Below are 21,448 nucleotides of genomic sequence, written 5' to 3'. Positions count from 1 at the left end.
TCGGACTCAACGAGGGACCCCACCTCTACCATCTCAAGGGCAGTGTCCTGGAGCGTGAGACATTGGGTCGGGGATACAACTGGGGAGAATGACCAGTACCTCGCCCAGGAGGTCTCACCTGCTATGCTGAACAGGGGCCTTGGTGGGGATGGGAAGATTGGAAAGGATAGGCAAGGAAAAGGGAAGGAAGCGGCCATGGCCTTAAGTTAGGTACCATCCCGGCATTTGCCTGGAGGAGAAGTGGGAAACCACGGAAAACCACTTCCAGGATGGCGGAGGTGGGAATCGAACCCACCTATACTCAGTTGACCTCCCGAGGCTGAGTGGACCCCGTTCGAGCCCTCGTACCACTCTTCAAATTTCGTGGCAGAGCCGGGAATCGAACCCAGGCCTCTAGGGGTGGCAGCTAATCATACTAACCACTACACCACAGAGGCGGACAACAAGTTTTTGAAAATGTCGATTTCTGAAGAATTTTTCGTCAGCGAAACATTCTGAATTCCTGACTTACTGCCATCGAAGCTAAGGTGGTTGGCGTGAATTGGTTAGTTATAGTCTCGTCTTCCCAAACTCTGTGATTACTAGGCGCTTTATTTACGTTCATTCGCTTTGGACGTGGCGGCTGTAAGATATCATCCTCACTTTCATTTACGTCTTAGCCACTTGAATTATTTCCAAATATACCTCCTAGATCGTCTTCATCACTGTCTTCAAATACTGAACAATCACTTTCAGTATTCATAAGAATTTCACAAACTGTATCGTCGCTTGTAAGCAAATCAGTTCGACTTCGCGCAGCCTTGTTCAACTGTTTGCAATTGACTCGCTAAAGCTGAAGACATCCGCTTACAAACATTTCATTTCCAGCACTTCCCGTGGTGATAGCAATAATCTAACGACTTCAAAATATAGCCAACAGATGTAGGGAGCTAACCGTTTTTCAATCGTTGTCCAAAGACAGTTATGGAGATATATCACTTCAAATTCTGACAAGCAATATATTGCGCTGTAACCACAGCGGCACTTACCGCTACACGCAATATATTGCGCCGTGACCTTCAAGGGGTTAAGGTGGTATCAATGAAATTTTTCTCACATTCCGCATGCTCTAGTGAACGAATTTCACGACTTCTTTCCTCTATGGACCAGAATCGTATTTGATTCTCAAGACTGAAGTCAGACCTAATGAAGAATGTATTAGATCTTTGCCCATTCATTTGCTGTGGATACTCCCCACTTAGAATCCATCCTAGCTGAGGGTTCTGGAGTGTGGGATATCCTGCGCGAAATTTCCTCCCCTCCTTCAAGAGATGCAAAAAGAACTCAGCTCCGATTAGTAAGTGAGTACTCTGAAGAAGGTGGAAATCTGGATCAGCGAAGATGACATCCTTTGGGATATTCCATTCCTTGAGGTCAATGTTTGATGCAGGGATATTGTCAGTTATCCCAGATAGTAATATACATTCCATATTGAAATGAAAGTCACTGATCGTTGAGTGCACTTCTACATTTACTGATGAATCAGCTTCGGGTGTCAGTTCACTGAATGCTTTCAGGGATATTATGGTAGTTCTTTTCTTCTTAAGTTTAAGTTGTTGTACCGCCTGCTCGGATACGAAGTTGCTTTGGAAACCGCTATCTAATATGCCTCGCATGCGATGATATCTTCCGTTTGAGTCCTTGATTTTAATCGTGACTGTGCTTAGAAGAACCCGAGTGTTTGGAGTACTTCTGAAAGAGTGATACGATGATTGGAATGTGTCGTTACCCTCTCGGTTTTGTGAAACAGTGTTGTTTGTGTTAGTTTTTTCCTCATTCTGATCGTTTCGGTGTAGCAACATGTGGTGGTATTTCTTGCATACCTTACATGCAGTACTGAATCTACATGCCTTCCAAGTGTGTGATGGACTAAGACAGTTACTGCAGTGCTTGCTATATTTGATCAATTTGAACTTTTCATCAGAACTCAAATTGAGGAAATCAGGACATTTATATAGACTGTGCTCTTCTGAGCAGATGTAACATGTCTCTGCTGTCGAAATGTATGATTGTTGTTGTGTTATCAAGCGTGGTGCTGATTTGGGATAATTGTTAAGACTGACTGCAGGAGGTTGGGTAGAAGAGCAGAGTTGTAGTATCTGACAGCGTCTCTCCAAGAAGCAAATGAGCTCCTCAAATTTAACTGCATTGGAATGAGAATGCTCCTTTTCAAATTCCAACCTTAGTTTTTGGTCTAGGCGAGAGAGTACAAGTTCATTAATAAGTAAATCTAGGATACTTGGTTGAGCGTTTAGGGCATTAAGAGCATCTATACTGCCCTTGAATATATTGATTAGCTTACATATTTCACTCTCCGTTGAACCTATTTTATGTGAAGTTTCCGTAATTTGCCTAATGTGTTCAGCTGCAATTAATTTGAGTGAATGATAACAATTGACCAGAATATTGTAGGCTACTTGAAAGTTGGCAACAGAAATGCTGATATTTCTTATGCTGTCCTTGGCTTTGCCTTTCAGAGAGGAGAGCAAGTAGTGAAATTTCTCTATGTTTAATAGGTCATTATTGTTGACCACCAGGCCTTCAAACGTATCTTTGAAATGCAGCCAGGTAATTAGAGTCCCACTAAAGGTAGGGAGATTTATTTTCGGTAATATGATATTTCTCAGCATGTCATGTGATGACTGAGTGAACACTTCAACATTACCTGACATGTTTTATAGATTGGTGGCCTTCCTTAATTTAGCCTCCAGCAAGTCAATTGTGTCTTCGAATTCTTCTCGGTAGATCGTGTTAGATTCCTCATTTTCTTCATCATACGACTGTAGTTCGCTTTGAATTTGCTTGAATCCTTCGTTGGTGGAGAGCAATCTGTTTAATTTAACCTGAATGAGGTTGATATCGTCAGAATTTATTTCTGACTCTACGAAGTGTTGAATGCGACTTACACGAGCCTTCAAGATTGCTCCCCTTTTGGTTAATGTTCGTTTGTTGGACTCTTCCATATTTATAGAATATCGTGGTGCTATACAATGACTAAGATTTGGATAAGTTATTACAGTGTAGTGGACAATAATTATTCTGAGGAAACACGTAACTTTCTGGATGAATGGAAGATAAGTGGGAACTAATTACAGGATTTTATAAAAGTTCGTGAATTTGTCAATAGATGGTACTAGTCAGGGTAGTTGTAGCAGTGGACGGTTGTGGACCTTGCAAGAAGTTATGACTTTGGGCGAAAGGCAGCGCTAGTTGTACCATAACCTAGCTGCGAGTTCCTTGAGAAGTTGTGACTTTGGGTGAAGGGTTGTGCTAGGTTAACTTGGTCAAGCATCTAATATTCGTTTGAATTCGATCAGAATCATGAAGTTTTATACTCGAGTGACTGTTATCCAATGGTTGCATTAATTACCTTACATAGGATGGTGGATTGTAGGAGTTTGAGAAAAGTTCAACCGGGCGGCGAGGACCAATAAATAAACGTGAACTAAGCTTTCCGACATCTTGTATTTTTAATAATGTACCCATTTTATACAACTGCCAACCTACAAGAAAAAAGTCTACTATATGGATTAAATTTACCTAAGTGTCTCTGAGGAACAACCTTGGATGGTAGTTTTCATGTGCACTGTATAGATAGAATATAGCTGTTACTGTTTCCTGCAAATTAGGATGAAGATACCATCTTTGAAAGCAATCGCTCAATGCTGGAGTTCTTGATTAAGAACTGTTACCAAACAAATTCTTGTTGAAATTAATTTAACAAGTTGGTTACTGAGTTAATTCATTCAATTGTGATATAATATCGTCTGCGTATATAAACTTGCCGAACATCGTATCAGGCAGACCATGAATGTACGAATTGAAGAGAATAGGAGAAAGAACTGATCCTTGAGGCAGGCCACTGTTAAGTTTGTGAAATTTACTCCCATTACGTTCAGAGTGAACTGGAAATAGTCTGTTACTTAACATGTGGTCATTTCAGTGAACTTTGGTTTTAGTTTTATTCCCTTATTTGGGGAATTATTTGCCGATATACACTTACTATAAATTTCTTTGGGTTGAAGTTAAACGGATTTGGGTATCATCCAAAATATTCTACCCATTTGAATTATGTTTTAAATGTGATTACTGGAATTACGTTCTCAGAATATTTTTAATTAACAGTATTAATAATCCTCAAAATATATTTATTGAATACCAAAGTACGGTTTGGGAGTTATGCTCTGAGTGACATTACAGGATTGAATTTAATTAGGTTAATCAAATATTTGAATTAATTTGGGCCATTACCAAACAAATTCTTGTTGAAATTAACGTGATGGTTACTGATTACATTTTTTATTCAGTTCATAAAAGGCCTACTTATTTCAATCAGGTTTGATGGTGTGTTTGTTTTCAATATTCCCGGGGAGCAAGACTTTTACCACAAATTCCAAATGAACATTCCCTGTAATTTTAATTACATACAAGTTGGGAATTGTAAAAATATAAGTGATTGTACCTTTGGTTTCATTCATGATTGTATTTTGTTTTATAAATGTTCCTCTTTGGTGTCCCATCTTGATTTTGACTGTGAACTTGACTTGTTTAATTTGTCTTTCCATATTGCATTTAAGTGTGGTCTCAATATACACATTAATAAGCCTTTTTAGACAGGCTGAGTCGCTCAGACGGTTGAGGCGCAGGCCTTCTGATCTCAACTTGGCAGGTTCGATCCTGGCTCAGTCCGGTGGTATTTGAAGGTGCTCAAATACATCAGCCTCATGTCGGTACATTTACTGGGCATGTACAAGAACTCCTGCGGAACTAAATTCCGGCACATCGGTGTCTCCGAAAACCATAAAAATAGTTAGTGAGACATAAAGCCAATAACATTATTAATAAGCCTTACAAAAGACACTTGAAATGCTTATATACCGAATTACAGGTAGCAAACCACACATACACGTTAACAAGAAAAATTAAGACACCTAACTTGGAGCTAACATGTAACTGGATAAAGACCATGTGGGCACTGATTATGCCAAAACTTATAGTCGAGAGTTTCAAGAACTGTGGTATATGAAATGCACTTGACAATACTGGGAACAACATCTTGTAGAATAATAATGGGGATGATGACAGTAGTGATGACTGTGACAGGGGAGACAATGGCATAAACAAAGATGAATGTTAGAAAAGGTACACAAGTATCATCATCATCATCATCATCATTTCCCTTTATCCAGCTGTAGCCGGGTAGGGGCAAATATGGTTCCTCTCCACTTTCTTCGGTCTTTCCACCACTCCTCCTCCAACACTGTGTCCCAGTCCAGGTTTCTTTCTATAATGCTGCGTTGGATGGTATCCTTCCATCTCAATCGTGGTCGTCCACGGCCTCTCCTTCCTTGGATTTGCATTTCCATCACCTTTTTTGGCATTCTTTCGTCGCTCATTCGCTTTATGTGCCCAAACCATTTTAGTCGGCTCTTCTCTATTCTATCATTCATTTTTTCCACTCCAATTTCTTCCCGGATTTTCTCATTCCTTATTTTGTCTCTTCTATATCATACTCCTCAAGAATTTCATTTCGGCTGCCTGTATTCGACTCTCATCCTTCTTTGTCATTGTCCAAGTTTCTGCTCCGTAAGTTGTTATGGGTACGTACTACATCTTGTACATAGTATCCTTTGCTTCCATTGGCACATCTTTGTCCCATAACATATTTCTTACACTATGATAGAAACAACTTCCAGCTTGAATCCTTTTACTAATCTCAGCATCCAGTCGAGCATTCTCCATTAATTCACTCCCCAGGTATTTAAACGTTTCCACTACTTCCAGGGGCTTGTCTGCAAGTCTAATCTGACCTTTCCCTTCTTTCTCCCCTCTAGTCAAAACAAGAGTTTTACTCTTTTCTACACTTATTTTCAATCCACATTCTTCAATCTTCCCATTCACCACATTCAACTGTTCTTGAACCTTCCTGTCGTCTTCTCCCCAAATCACAATATCATCTGCAAATAACATCATGTTCATTTCTCTTCCTCCATATGCTGCTTTTGCTGTTCTCATGATGTCATCCATTACTATTGTAAACAGGATTGGTGATAGAACACTTTCCTGTCTCAGCCCACTAGTTATTTTGAACCAACTTGTCCTGCCAACTTGTATTTGCACACAACTACAACATTCCTTATGCAATGCCATGATCATTTTTATTAATCCCTGTCCAATTCCTTTTTGCACCAGACTGTCCCAAACTTTCGTCCTAGGGACACTGTCATATGCCTTTTCAATATCAATGAATGTCATTACCATATCATTCCCGTACTCCCAATGCTTTTCCATTAGTTGTCTCATAATGAAAATGGGTTCTATTGTTGACCTTCCACTTCTGAAACCAAACTGATTTTCCTGTATCTGATTCTCAACCCTCAACCTTATTCTACTTTCCAGTATCCTTTCCATGATCTTAGCAACATGGGATATTAGAGTAATTCCCCTGTAGTTCTTCAAAACTTTCTTATCACCTTTCTTGAAAATTGGGATGATTATTCCTTTTTGCCAATCCTCAGGGACCTCCTTATTCTCCCAGACATTCCTGAGAACCCGATATGTCCACTGCAGGCCTACAGCTCCAGCTGCCTTTATCATCTCCACTGAAATTTCATCTATTCCAGCAGTTTTTCCATTCTTCATCTTTCTTACTGCCATTTCAATTTCATTCATTGTAATTTCTTTATCTATTTCTTCATCAACTAATTGCCTTTCCTGGTCGTCCATTGAATGACTGTCATCCGATCTTATGTTCAGCAGCTTCTGAAAATACTCTCTCCATCTATTTCTTATTTCTTCTGGCTTTGTTAAAATTATGCCACCTTCATCCTTCACAAATCTGGTGTTTACTTGATCTCTCTTTTTGTTTCTTAAGATACCATACAGTAATTTCTTGCTGCCCTGCGTATCATCTCTCAATGTCTGAGTGAATACGGCCCAGCTTTTCCTCTTTTCTTCCTCCACTACTTTCTCGGCCAAATTCTTTGCCTCCACATATTTTCTTCTACTTTCTTCAGTCTTAGATGTTTTCCATGCTTTCCATGCCATTTTCTTTTCCTTCACTTTAATCTTTACCCTATCATTCCACCAGTGTGTTTCTTTGTCTTTCACATTTCCTGATCTTCTACCACACACCTTTCCTGCACATCCAACCAGTGCTTCCTTAAATCTTTTCCATTCCGCTTCAACATTCCCCACCTCTGTCCTGTGTACCAAGGGTATTATTTCCCTTTGAAATTCTTCTTGTATGCTTTTCTCCTTCAACTTCCATACTTTAATTCTTTTCTCTCTTCTTAATTGGGGTTTTTCAATCTTTCCAACTTTCAATTTTCCTATCACAACTCTATGATCTCCACCAAAGGCTTCTTCAGGCATGGCTGTTACATCTACAAGGTTCTTCCGGTGTTCTTTCTCTATGATTATATAATCAATCATGGTCTTTGTTCATCTGTCTCCCCAGCCATACCATGTAATCTTCTGACTGTTCTTCTTCCTAAACCAGGTGTTTCCAACACAAGTATCAATGACATTAAAATATTACAGTGAAACCTTGTTAGTGCTCTCCTCATTAACACGTTTTCCCACATCGTTATGCTGTTTGAATCATCAGTCCACAGACTCGTTTGATGCAGCTCTCCATGCCACCCTATCCTGTGCTAACCTTTTCATTTCTACGTAACTACAGCATCCTACATCTGCTCTAATCTGCTTGTCATATTCATATTCACATTGTACTACATCTATATAAAAATACCCCACTTATCACGTCAAGAATTTTCGCTATTACCGCTTAGTACAATCACGTTTTTTTTTTAGCCCTGAAAAACTGTATTTGTCATTCCTTGTGAAAGAAACTGGTTTCCAACTCAGGTAAGATCCGTCGCCACAGGTGCGTGATTACGGAAAACAGCCTTCCTGAACTTCACAGGATAAATTGCAGTTTTGGGAAGCAAGCTGTTAACCTCAGGAATGTTCAGTTCTGCTTGCTGGTTAGCAGCAAGATTGCTGAATAGCAGAGTGAGCTTGTTTGTGTTAGTATTTCGCATTCCATTCAGAAGGTAGAAATTTATTTTGTGATGAGTGGTACAGTGAAGTGTAACGAATATTTGCCACGTGATACAGTAGCCTATATCTGGATTAGAAACATAATCGTGTGAAATTAATAATAATAATAATGCTATTTGTTTTACGTCCTACTAACTACTTTTTAAGGTCTTCGGAGACGCCGAGGTGCCGGAATTTAGTCCCGCAGGAGTTCTTTAACGTGCCAGTAAATCTACCGACACGGGGCTGTCGTATTTGAGCACCTTCAAATACCACCGGACTGAGCCAGGATCGAACCTGCCAAGTTGGGGTTAGAAGGCCAGCCCCTTAACCGTCTGAGCCACTCAGCCCGGCCATCGTGTGAAATTAACCAGTGAGGTGCATATATGCATTGTGATAGCCTAGTAATGGATATGGAAATTACTGTAAAATTCCTTAATAATAAAGACAAAATTAAAATCTGACAAAGTGGACCGGTGTAAGCGCGCAGAGGTAGCGAATATTGAAATTCGCACCTTCAAGTTTCGACTCAATCACTCAAGTTGATCAAATTTTGTTCGATTCAAAATGGCGGCCAAAGTCATTCCTGGCAGTTCGTGCATCGTCGAGTGTAACCTCCAATTCATTGTCTACGAGTGTGACCAGAAAATAATGTTTAATAACTCACTGGTCCGAAATAAAAGGCTTCTACTAACATTTGGTTTAGAAAGAGTGTGATCTGCAATAATATTTGAATAATTTCGCTGGCCGTGTGCACGTTTTCATATTTGTTGTCTGTATTTTTTTTTTTCCCCCCCCTCACATTTCAGTATACTTGTTATTTTACAATCCCTACTGGAAAAGATTTTCATATTTGTTCTCTCGTGTTTTTCACAACTTTTAATACTTTCCTCTCATCTTTAGAAATGCTAGATATGCCGATAGTTTACAACTGTACCCACTGATACACGACGTAAAATGCTCTCATGTCAGAAAAAATCATATCTAGTGTTTCCATATCCCTGTTAGATAGTTTTTACGTTTTCCTATTTAACACCTTTTTCCTTGTCCCCGGCAAAAACTTCTTAACGAGGTTTCACTATATTTCATTGTTTACGTGAACAAAAATTATTTAATTGTTTAAGTGGAAGAATCATTATTAAGTATACTGGTAACTCTCATGTTGGAGAAAGTGGCAAATTTACTACATTTCAATTCTGCGGAGTATGGTAGAATTTCAACGTATTTAATGAAAAACTTGTATATACTTTAATATTTAGAAATTTCATGATCCGTATTGAAGTGGGATTACAATATTTAAAGATTAAGAGTGTTCCTCCTATTCAATACAAAGATATTTATTAATGTGAAAGAATCACATATCGTTCAAATGAGGTACTAGTTTCGGCACCAGATATGTGCCATCATCAGCCACAAAGTCAAATCGGGCAAACACAATAAAACCCTTAATCTTAATCTTTAAATATTGTACAGTAGAACCTCGATTATACGCTCCCGGAAGCTACGTTTTCCCGTATTATCCGTTTAAATTACGTGGTCCCGCGACCATCCTAATTAATTCACGTTGTAAAAATCCCACATTATCCGTTCCTCGAAGAAACGATTTCCCGTATCAACCGTTCAGAAATTTCAGTCCCATCAACGCTAAATCCTCGATCACGCGTTTTTCAAGAAACTGTACCTCACGAAAGGGCGGCAACGCATACTTGCGGATCTTGGTGTTAACGTCCAGTCATAGCAGTAATTTGAGGAAGAGGAAAAGCGATCGGCGGTGAACTTGCATAAGGGACCATCTTAGCATCGCATTCAGGTGGTATTGTTTAGAGAATCGAAATCGCAAAGCAGAGTGTGTCCACAATAATTGGAAGGAGACAGAGCGCATTTCGACAGCTCTACTTGAAGACGGAACGAGTTTCGTCAAATGTTTGTACTTGCAAAGCGTCTACATTATGTCCAGGGTTAGATGTTTACTTTTTTATTTCGAGTGTATCGCCGAACAGGTTTTCGGCACTTCCCTCAGGGCACTGTATAGTCACTGAGCTTTCAGGCAGGAATCTCAACTGCTCCTTCTTAAGCAACATAAATTTAGTATTTTAATATTATCGCATACGATTACGTTATCGAGACCTGAACAGATGTTTCACCTTACATACATAAAGCCATGGGAGGTTTTGGGATTGCCTTTTACTGTTTTGGTCCTAATGTAAGACTAGGAATTTCATGTTATTGTGTTAAAATGTTAAAACCGCAGTCGTTTTATTTGCGCACGTTACATGTAAAAACCTTTGCATCAATTCGCACTTGTACCGACTTGGACAGCGAGGGCGTTTTCCAGCTGAGGTCAAGGTCGCGAATAACCGTAAATTCGGAAGTTTTGATGATATTTTTTCTCTTTCCAATTTAATCGTGATTAGTGACGGACATTATTGAATATAATGCATTCGAGAACTTGAGAATCGATACTTACATTCGAAATAATATTCTCGAGTTCAACATAACCTTTAAAAGTCGATGTAGGCCGTAGGCCTAATTTGCGCGGTAGATTTCCACAAACTGACTACGAACAGTATACCGGTGACCAAATTACAATGGAAGATTTAAAGGAAAAGGGATTTCGCCATCATGTTGGACGATTTTGTATCCAATGTGCTTTATTTTATTAGATTAGAGAATTAAAAAATACTTGTGGTCGATTGTTTGGCTTAATGTTATTAGGTTTTTCGAACAGTTTGACCGATCAAAGTTGCTGAACTGAAAGAAGTTTCCCCGGTAAAACTGAATGTAAAGTTTCGAGACTTTTAAGTCGCGTACCGGTAATTAATGTTTGAAGCCGGCCCCGCGGTCGAACTTGCCTGCCTCTCAACCGGAGGACCCAGGTTCGATTCCCAGCCAGGTCAGACACATTTACCTGGATATGAGGGCTGGTTCCAGGTTCACTCATTCTACGATTACCTTTAATTGAGGCGCTATTTAATGGTGAGATGGCGATTCCGGTCTAGAGGTAGGAATAACGGCCGAGAGGATTCGTCACACTGACCATGCGTCACCTCGTAATCTGCAGGCGTTCGGACCGAGCAGCGGTCGCTTGGTAGGCGGAAGGCGCATTGGGGCTATAGTTTGGTTTAGGGGTGTTTGTAAGATTTTAAGTATACATTTTTTTTTCTTTCTTTTTTTAGCCAAATTGTTCATGGTTCATTCATTCCCGAATTTTCCGTTTTCCCGTGTTGTACGTTTTTTTTCGGTGGTCCCTCCAAAAACGGAGAATCGAGGTTCCACTGTATATACTTAATAAAATTGTGTTGATTTGGGATTTTTAATTCTGTTCTTTATTCTCTCTACAAAACTGGAGTGTGCAGATTATTCAAATAATATGGTATGCCACTTGTTGGCCCCCATTTGTCCTACAGGTGAGCAACAAGCAAAATGCCTTGGAAAAAATGGTAAAGATGGGAAAAAGCCTACAACTTGGTGGAATGATGCAGTAAGATCAGCATGTAAACGTAAAATGGAAGCTTATCAATAAAAGGCTCTTAACAAGAAATGATTAAAATACAATTTATTTCAAACAAGAAAGACATAAATCTAAAAAAATAATGGAAGATTACACAATATAATGCATTCGAGAACTTGAGAATCGATACTTACATTCGAAATAATATTCTCGAGTTCAACATAACCTTAGCATAACAGAACTTTAGCATTAACTTACAATGTTAAGACCAGGCAGCAGGGAAATAATTAATTGAACATACCTTTCACACTGTACACACTGAATGATGAGATCTCCCTCAATGTATGGGTCAAAACATGAAGGGCAGGAAGAAAGAGATGAGCAAGGACCACACTCCGTAAAATTTTTCTGCCATGTACAATTAAAGCCTGGATCATTGGAACCACAAAAGAGACATGTTGCACACCTGGAACAATAATTAACTCATAACTGATAAAATTCAATAACCATATCAGCTCACTATGTGGGTATAACAGCCTTCAGTGTGAGTGTGCGCGCACATGCACATACACACACACAGAGAGTTACATATCGCATTTAACCCTTTCAGACCGTGTACGCACAATTGTGCGGGTTCGTATTTTATTTATATCTGAGCTTATTGGACGTTTTCTTGACGCTAGACCGGACTGCAGTGCTTGTGCGGGACACGTAGCATGTACTTCAGCTGTTTTTATTTAGTACTTGACCACCAGGGGGAAGGAAGAAGAGTTTAAAAACACAGTTCATTAGCAATATGGCGGGAAGCAGTAATGCCTCAAGTAAGTATTTATTTATTGCATTCATATTAATCTAGAAGCTTTACTGAATATCAGAATGTAATCTATGAAGTGTGTAGATTGTGTAGCAAACGTAAATTGTGAACTTTCAACATCGTACGTAATACCATGAGGTTTTGAATGTTGATACGCACATATGTGCGGGCTAGGTTTCCTTACAGCCAATGCATGCAGGAGTGCTGGGTACTGTCGCAAAAAGGACCGAGAAAGAAAAACTCGTAATCTACATGAGAAATATAATGTATAAGATTTTAACTGTTTAAAATCGTTCCACACTGTAAAATAGAACATTTGATCATGTACATCTGCATATTCACATGTACTGAGATGAAATTTTTTTAATTTTTTGTTTTTTGCAAGTAGTGAATGAGTCCTGACAGCACAATTGTGTGGGTTCTGTTTTTCAGCCAATAGTTCTTATTTTGTAAAATAAACTGTAAAAACATGTATTTGAGAGCATTTTAGTAAGTTTTTGACGTTTTGACACCTCCAAATTTCATTCAGGTCTGACAACAGGCTGCTGCTGCCAAAAGGGCAGTAATGTCAAAACTCCTCCTCAATGTAGAAAATGTAACGTTTACTTGTGTTTGAACGAAGATTTAATTGTTTTAAATTATTCCCCACTGTAAAATAGAACATTTGATCATGTACATATGTATATTCACATACATTGAGGTAATTTTTCTTTTTTGTAAGCAGTGAAGTAAGTCCTGACACGCACAATTGTGTGGGTGCTTTTTTTCAGATGTTAATTTTTATTTTGTAGAATAAACTAAAAATATATGTATTTAAGAGCATTTTAGTCAGTTTTTGACATACAAACAAAAATTCACACCGCCAGTTTTCTTTCAGGACTGAAAGGGTTAAGCGAACAATCCCCGCACCCTAATTTTAGGAAGGCTTATTCTGAAAAAAAAAAAAATTAAATGAACTAAAATTCCTTCCATCGAAAGAGTAACATAGACATAAACAAACATTTCATATCACTCCACGAGGTACACATGGTCTTTACGCAAATATGAACATGTAAATTTATGGATATAGCAGCTATGGCTGAGATGATAAAAATACATTATCACTGCTATGAAATATATTTGCCATGAAAATTTGATAGTAGGTTTACTTACGTGACAGATATTTAATTAATCTGTACTTGCAAATAGACTCAATTCCCTTTAGATCGGAAGATTCGTTGTCTCTTGCATCACTAGAATCCTCTCCTAAATGACTAAAAAATTTGTCACACTCCACGTCTAAAACACTTCCAACACGCGGCCTCTTTTTACTCAGACAGTAACACGACCGGTGGTGGATAATTCTTTTCTTGCAATGCAAACACTTGAAAAAGACACACCGGAGAATTCATATGTTATCTTTGCGATACAGTAAAATCTTCGTTAATTCAAAGTCTTAGGAACACAGAAATCGGATTTCGAATTAACCGCCAACATGTAACTAATAAAACTTTTTTTTTTGCTACTTGTTTTACGTCGCACCGACACAGATAGGTCTTACAGCGACGATGGGACAGGAAAGGGCTGGGAGTGGGAAGGAAGCGACCGTGGCCTTAATTAAGGTACAGCCCCAGCATTTGCCTGGTGTGAAAATGGGAAACCACGGAAAACCATTTTCAGGGCTGCCGACAGTGGGGTTCGAACCTACTATCTTCCGAATACTGGATACTGGCCGCACTTAAGCGACTGCAGCTATCGAGCTCGGTGCTAATAAAACTAGGTGAGCCTGGACCTTGTTGCCAACCTTGAGCAAATAAAACCCGCACCCCAATTTCGTGCCTCAAATTTTTTTTAAATATATGTGGGGATTATTCGCATAAATACGGTATTTTCATTAAAGACAGCAATGCTTATCAGCATGCAGTCGGCAAAACAGTAAGATCAAGGGTCAAGTCTGAAAATTCAATGGGCAAATCTCACATCTTTACATATTACCATCTCCCTCCATAGACTCTCCCCAGCTCTTCTGGGATTATTTCTCTGCAAAATGGTTCCTTCAATGTGTGTAAATGTTTGTTTACAGGGAAGCAGAAAGGAGCTTGTTGGGTGCTGAAAGTAACAGATGAAGAACAAATGAATTTGGTGAGAGGAGTGCCTATCTACAGTGTGAAGATGACATTTGCACGACCTCAACATCCGTTACCGTCACCACACGACACCAAGTGTGCCAGAATTATGCCTGAAATGAGGTTCATTAATTAGTATACCACTTGACAGAAGATCCTGAATTTAAGCACTCTCAAATATGCCAATTAACCCAGTCAAGATACAAGTCTACAATACAATCTAGTACACAGGCAGTGGGCGCCTAACTAACTGCATTACACTATCAACCTCCACCTATGAAGATGCCAATGAGTGAATAGAAAAAACAAGCCCTTGTCCCTTTCAACAATTCAAGTATCATGTTTTCCTTTGCTTTGTGTTTTTCTCTCTGCCAAAAATTGACCTGACTTCATGATTATTCTTTAGTGTATGTTCCTTTCTTCCTTCCCAGCTTCCAGTTTAATTGTAAAATTGGTTGTTCCCTTTTCATTATACGAGGATTGGGGTAAAAGTCATGGCAACTATTTTTTTCTTGTAGATATGGGAACGGATCACAAATGTATATGTGCCGTGTGGAAGTTCTGCAGGCATAGTGTGTATGCAGAACAATAGATGGCTCTGTGATAGCTGGTAGTAGCGCAGCGAGGGCTGTGAAATCAGTCAGTTGGTGGGCGTCATGCGAGATGGACGTAACCGTGTTGAGCAGCGCGCTTACATCAAAATAGATGTTCTTCCGAGCGAGAAATGCGACGGAATATCACAGTGAATTAGTGGAAGCCTTTGGGAATAATGCCCTACCATACCGTACAGTGGGTAGGAAAGTTTCAGCAAGGACGTGTGTCAACCAGTGATGAAGATACACGATGGATGCTACTGGAGTTAGAGAGGGCAAGTGGCACCGAGAAACGCACCGTCCACAGGATATTGTGTAATGAGCTGCAACTGCGCAAAATCGCATCGTGGTGGATACCGCATGCACTGACAGAAGTTCAAAGGTGGGTGTGCTATGCAATATGCTCCGACCACCTTGCACTCTGGGAACAGGACGGCGATCGATTCTTGTCACGAATAATCGCCATCGATGAATTTTGGGCCAGGGCATTCGAACCAGAACTGAAACGGAGGCAGAAGGTCCGTCAGAATAATTCCCCAATAAAATTGATGGTGATATTGATGTATGACGTCAAGAGTGTCACTGTTTGCCACTTTGTTCCACATGGCAGAACAGTGACCGCACAGTACTACAGGGACTTCCTGTTGCGGCAGGTACGAAGTGGTGTTCGGGAGAAACGTCCGGATCTTGTGGACAGTGCAATAATCCTGCACGACAATGCAAAACCACATAAAGCGGAGTGTGTAGAGCAGCTACTGCGACGTTGAGGATGGGAAGAATTGGAGCACCCACCATACTCTCCTGACATTTCACCCTGTGACTTTGATATCATTCGAAAGATGAACACGAGGGGACATTGCTAATGCTTTGCGCCAACAGGTGACCCGATTTACACATGGTGTGGCAAATGCTGAGGCGGATTGTATTCAGCACCTCCCACATCGTTGGCAGCGTGTGGTGTCTGTAGCAGGGGACTACCTTGAGGGTCTTTACGCCCAGGTTTGTCATGTCAACTTTATGTGTACTGTGTTGTCATTCTTTTGCACCGGGAAGGCCATATTGCCAAAATAATTTAGTGTGTTACGATATTTCAGTGCTATTTATTGTCCACATCTGTAGTTAACACCTTGTCCTTTCATCTGTATATGTCACATTTTCCAACCGGACTGGTATCTTCAAGAAAAAAAAAATAGTTGCCATGACTTTTGCCCCAACCCTCATATACTGTATGTACTGAACCCAATGATTTCCCGCAGTCCATCACTCCATCTCCTACCACCTGTATAATATATTTTCTCTCCCCTCTCTTCCATTCATACACACATAAAAACATTCCACACTTCCAGCTCGATAGGGACAAGAATGAAAGTCCTGTTTTCTTCCAAAACATCTCAGTCAGTCTTAAAAATGCTGTATAAAATCATAATCTCATTCAGAATTACTGTATTTACTCACATATCAGCCAATGTATTAGGTCCCAAACTAGAGGGTGTGGTTGTTATACGGAAAATTTTCAGAGACAAAATGTTTAAAAGACCTGGAGACATGTTGTAGCCATTGAAACTATTATTGGTTGGGTATTTATACAATAACAAAGAGATGGCACACATTCATCAGTAAGGCTTTTGACTAGTATAGTATTATAATAGGAGCCGAGACCAGTAGATCCACTGTCAAATAGCATGGTAAATATTGCACAAAAATATAATGAGCAATGATTTCAATACAAATTCACTGAGCAATGATTTCAATACAAATTCACCAATGATTTCAATACGACTTCACTGAAGGCTGATCACTTACTGCTACATGAGCATGTACCATACTAGCCTCCGTTTAGTTATTTTATCCTGCGGCCTATCAACTTCGAACAAGTCCCTCGTTGTTTTGTTTCTTATTCTATCCTCTCTTAAACTGTCATGTATGTTTCTGATAAACTTCGTATTAACTACCTAGATTCTGCAAACATCTTTGTTTCACCTTAAGTCCATATCATGAACCAACAGCTCAAGCATGGTAATAAGTAAGCATGGTGCATGGCCTCTTACAACTCCATACAACTTTCCTCCAACTTGAATCCTGCTGATAAGTTCACCTCAAAAGAATATATTTTACCTATTACAGAAGAAGCCTGTTATAATACCAACTCTGTTATTACAAGACTTCATAATGGCAATAAATTTACTCGCAACAGCGGTCTGCTATTACACATCCAATTTTCCGTTAAAGTCTGACAATGTACACAAAAAAATATGCAAACATTTTAAACGGTGTGAAATAGAAGTTTGTTCAAAACTTTTTGCAGACATTTTCCATACAGCTGCTTATCCATCAGTTACGGTATTTTCTAATTCTGATTCTCCAAACATGCACGTTCAGTTTCACTCACAAAAATTGTAAGAGCATCACTCCCGAGGCTTCTGTAGCAAAAATTTGAATTATCTTACCGCAAACAGTGTTGCCTAGCCTAACTTTATCATGCATGTAGTGTGAATACATATTTTCCCTAAAAGTTTACATGGAACAGCCTGAAATTTAACCAAACGCAAGTAAATAAGCTAACCTGCATAATTTACAATAGGATAAAAAACATTCTGGAACCACAAATTGAAGAATACAAACGCAAGTAAATAAGCTAACCTGCATAATTTACAATAGGATAAAAAACATTCTGGAACCACAAATTGAAGAATACAAAGGAGGATTTTGCCCATACAGAAGTTGCCCAGACCAAATTCTCAGCCTGAAACTAATAATGGAATATTACAAATACATACAAGGTCATATGACCTTCATCCTAAGTTAACAAAAATTATTGAACTAATTTTAACCAACATAATTTCAAAGGTAAAGTTCAGGGAAGAAATGTCAAATGCTTTTACAATAAATACAGGCCTCAGACAAGGTGACAGATTCCCTATTGCTTTTCAGGCCTGTAGAAAAAGTACATGTACACGTGATTTCTGGTTCCCTATGGGAATTAACATCTATATCATCTGATGGCCAAACGGGCATCAATTTTTGGTAATGAGACAAAGTCTCGACATAGTGCAATGGCACTGCCGGTGGCTCTAAGTAGCCTATGAAGTGGCCTCCATGATATGCACTAGCCAAGTGTCTTGGTGGGTGTGCTAAGTACCAACTGATGAGCCCAACTTAGCACACGGGGGTGAAACGCTGGCAACCAGGAATGAGTTAGCTGGAAAATTGATAATGTCCAATAATGGAGCATTTATATTGGTATTAACAAAACCTGTCATTACAACAGGGTTCTTGCAATATGCTGTACTCGCTATTCTACTGTATTATTATTAACTTTATTGGCCACATTGGACCACTTGAGTCTTCCATGTACACTTTTTTCTTTGAAGGCTGTACTGCTTGTTTCTTCTTATCTACCCAGTAGTTCTTCATTTGCTCCGACCGCAGTGTTCTTAATTCATCTGAAATCTCTACAGGTCTTCTGCACATCATTTCAGTTGAAAATTTGTGATTCTTAAGAAGGGTGGTAATTTTATTCTTGTTCTCTGCATCTGTATTTTTGTGTCAAACTGTTTTGAGATCCTCTTGATTTCTTTGATCCAATGCCCTCCTGTCTTTCCCAGATTTCTCGTCACTAGTTGTCGTAAAATTCTGTTTTCTGGTAATCGTAAGATGTGAAAGAAATAAGAGATAATTTTCTTCATCATGCTGGTAACTGGGTCAATTTCTCAATAGACAGTTTCACTGGGGAGGATTCTCCAGACACCTTCAACCTGGTATTTTTTATTTATGCAAGTTCGGATAATTCTTCTTTCAGTTTTGAAGAAGCTGACCAGTTCTTCTTTCATTTTTAATTTGGAACAAGGTTTTACAAGCTTAAGTGGCTTCGGGCAAAGTTACAATTTTGTAGTGTTGTATTTTAGTAACTATTGACAAGCATTTTTTGTTATGAGTTGACCAGGTTAGAATATGTGCTTTTTCATTTTGTTGGTTCTGTTTATCCATGTTGCTTTCTCGCTTAAGTTGTGCATAATGATTTCTCCAAGGTATTTAAATTGTAGGACTATGTTAATTTTTTGATCATTTATGATGACTTTGTTTATGTCAAGGGGTTTCGTTGGCATGATCTCAGTTTTTCTCAAAGGATATTTGTAATCCTATTTTTAATGCAATTTTTTGGAGACTGGTGATCTGAGCATGGACTTCTTCCTTGTCAAGGGTTAAGAGAGCTAAATCATCTGCAAACCCTAGGCAGTTTGTCCTTATTGAGGGTTTTGCTCGAAATTTGATTTTAGGTGGGTTTTCTTTTTGCCAAATTTTCATAATGTAATCTAGAGCCACACTGAAAAGCAGTGGGGATAATCCGTCACCTTGTCCGAGGCCTGCATTTATTGTAAAAGCATTAGACATTTCTACCCTGAACTTTACCTTTGAAATTGTGTTAGTTAAAGTTAGTTCAATCATTTTTGTTAATTTAGGATGAAGGCCATATGATCTGAGGACTTTTAAAAGAGTGGGTCTGTGTATACTATCATAAGCTGTTTTGAAATCTATGAATGAAATAAACAGCTGTTCTGTGTTTGTAATATTCCATTATTAGTTTCAGGCTGAGAATTTGCTCTGGGCAACTTCTGGGTGAAATCCTCCTTTGTATTTTCCAAGTTGTACCTCCAGAATGTTTTTTAACCTATTGTAAATTATGCAGGAGAAAATTTTGCAAGTGCAGCCCAAAAGAGTTATTCCTCTGTAATTGTCTGGATTAGTTTTATCTCCTTTTTTGAATAATGGATGGATTATGCCTGAGGTCCACTGTTCTGGGATTTTCTGTGATTCACATTTTAACTAGATGCTGATGTAGATTTATGATTGCTGGTTTCCCTGCGCTTTTCCAGATTTCTGCAAAGACTAGGTCTTCACCACATGCCTAATAATTTTTTAGTTCCTTAATTGTGAATTCTACCTCATTGATAGTTGGAGGTTGTATTAGTTTTGGGGTGATTAAAATGGATGTGTCAGTATTTACTTCCAACGTTTCCAGTGCATTGCAATTTAAAAGTTTGTTGAATGTCTCTGCGAGGATCTTTGTATTTTCTTCATTACTATGGGCTAACCTTCCTGATTTATCTCTCAGCATTAATATTGGGGGCTCATATTTTTTAAGGTATTTGCCAAAGGTTTTATAATAATCTCGTGCTTGTTTTTTGTTAAAACTCTCTTCTATCTTTTGTAAGATATTTTTAAGGTGTTTGTATTTGGTTTGATGACTTTATGGGTTGACTTTTTTTGTTTTATTAGTTCTAAATTTGATTTGTCTAACTTTTGGGCTTATGATTTATCCAAGCTTGGTGTCCTCTCTCAATTACCTGGTCAAATTCTTCATTCCACCATTCATGTTTTTTCCTAGGATTTGTTGGAGCTAACTCTTCTGCTATCGATTTTAGTTTGGTGGTCAGTTCTTCTAATGTATTGGTGTTGACAGATTCTTCTCCTGTTTTCCTATAGTACTCCCTATTATTTATTAAGGTATTACACCTCACATATACTTAAATTTATCAGTAATTTTCAGTTGTTCTCCTTACATTTCAATGAATGTCTCTAAATAACCATCTCACTTTTTTCTTGACTAAATATTCTTTCATTTGCTTCTTCTAGGCACTAATCCGAAGTTCTTGAAGTCATCCAACGTAACAAGTACCATCAGGAATAAGCATGACTTTTATATTATCACTACGAATGACATTACTTAATTTATTCTTTGTTGAATCTCATTCATCACAATAATAAACTGAAGAGTAGACAGACCTGCACCTTGTCTTAGACCTTTTTTAATCCAAGGCTGTTTTGACACGACTGTGGTTGTCCTGGTAGATATTTGCAATTCTTTCGACTACTGAATTGTTTATTCTGTTGTTTATCAACACAGACCCGATCACAGAGTCAAAGACTTCTGATAACTAGAGCCCTGTGCGGATATACAAAATAATATCCGCATCCACTCTGCCTCAGCACCCACATCTGCAAAGGGTTATCCACATCTGGAAAATGATTATCTGCAGATATTGCAAATATTTAACTGCAGTATATTACACCCAAGGTATTGAAATGGGTAGCCTAGATCTGTTAACATAATACAATAGGCCTGACAGCTGGCACAAGAACCCCTACAGTCACAGGTTTATGAGGAATTTTATCTTGTGACAGCTACCGGCGTATTGACCTTTGTTCCTTCCATTAGTTGCGGGCAGGAGCCAGTTACTCTTAGGTCAGATTTACGGCTGTACGGTCTCAAGGCTCTTTGTATATCATTATTCTCCCATACCAATGTCAAAGGTTGCCTAACCACAAGCAAAACCTCGAGTATACCTGAGTGAGAATCAATAAACGTCATTATTTAGAAATTATCAGCAAAATTATCCGCATT

The 21,448-nt window shown here is 38.8% G+C and overlaps 1 protein-coding gene across 1 annotated transcript in view; it reads right to left on the bottom strand.

The window, feature by feature from the left end:
- LOC136866781 (histone-lysine N-methyltransferase 2C-like) overlaps positions 1 to 21,448 on the bottom strand; it is an 811,555-nt gene that overhangs the window by 586,278 nt on the left and 203,829 nt on the right. Inside the window, 1 exon segment of the mRNA XM_067143888.2 lies at positions 11,835 to 11,999. Within this exon segment, the coding sequence (XP_066999989.2) occupies positions 11,835 to 11,999 (165 nt within the window).

The sequence above is a fragment of the Anabrus simplex genome, chromosome 3 (genome assembly GCF_040414725.1).
Source record: "Anabrus simplex isolate iqAnaSimp1 chromosome 3, ASM4041472v1, whole genome shotgun sequence".
In the NCBI taxonomy this organism is placed as follows: domain Eukaryota; kingdom Metazoa; phylum Arthropoda; class Insecta; order Orthoptera; family Tettigoniidae; genus Anabrus; species Anabrus simplex.
Note: the sequence above shows the minus strand (reverse complement) of the source record. Positions and strands in the feature narration are given on the sequence as shown.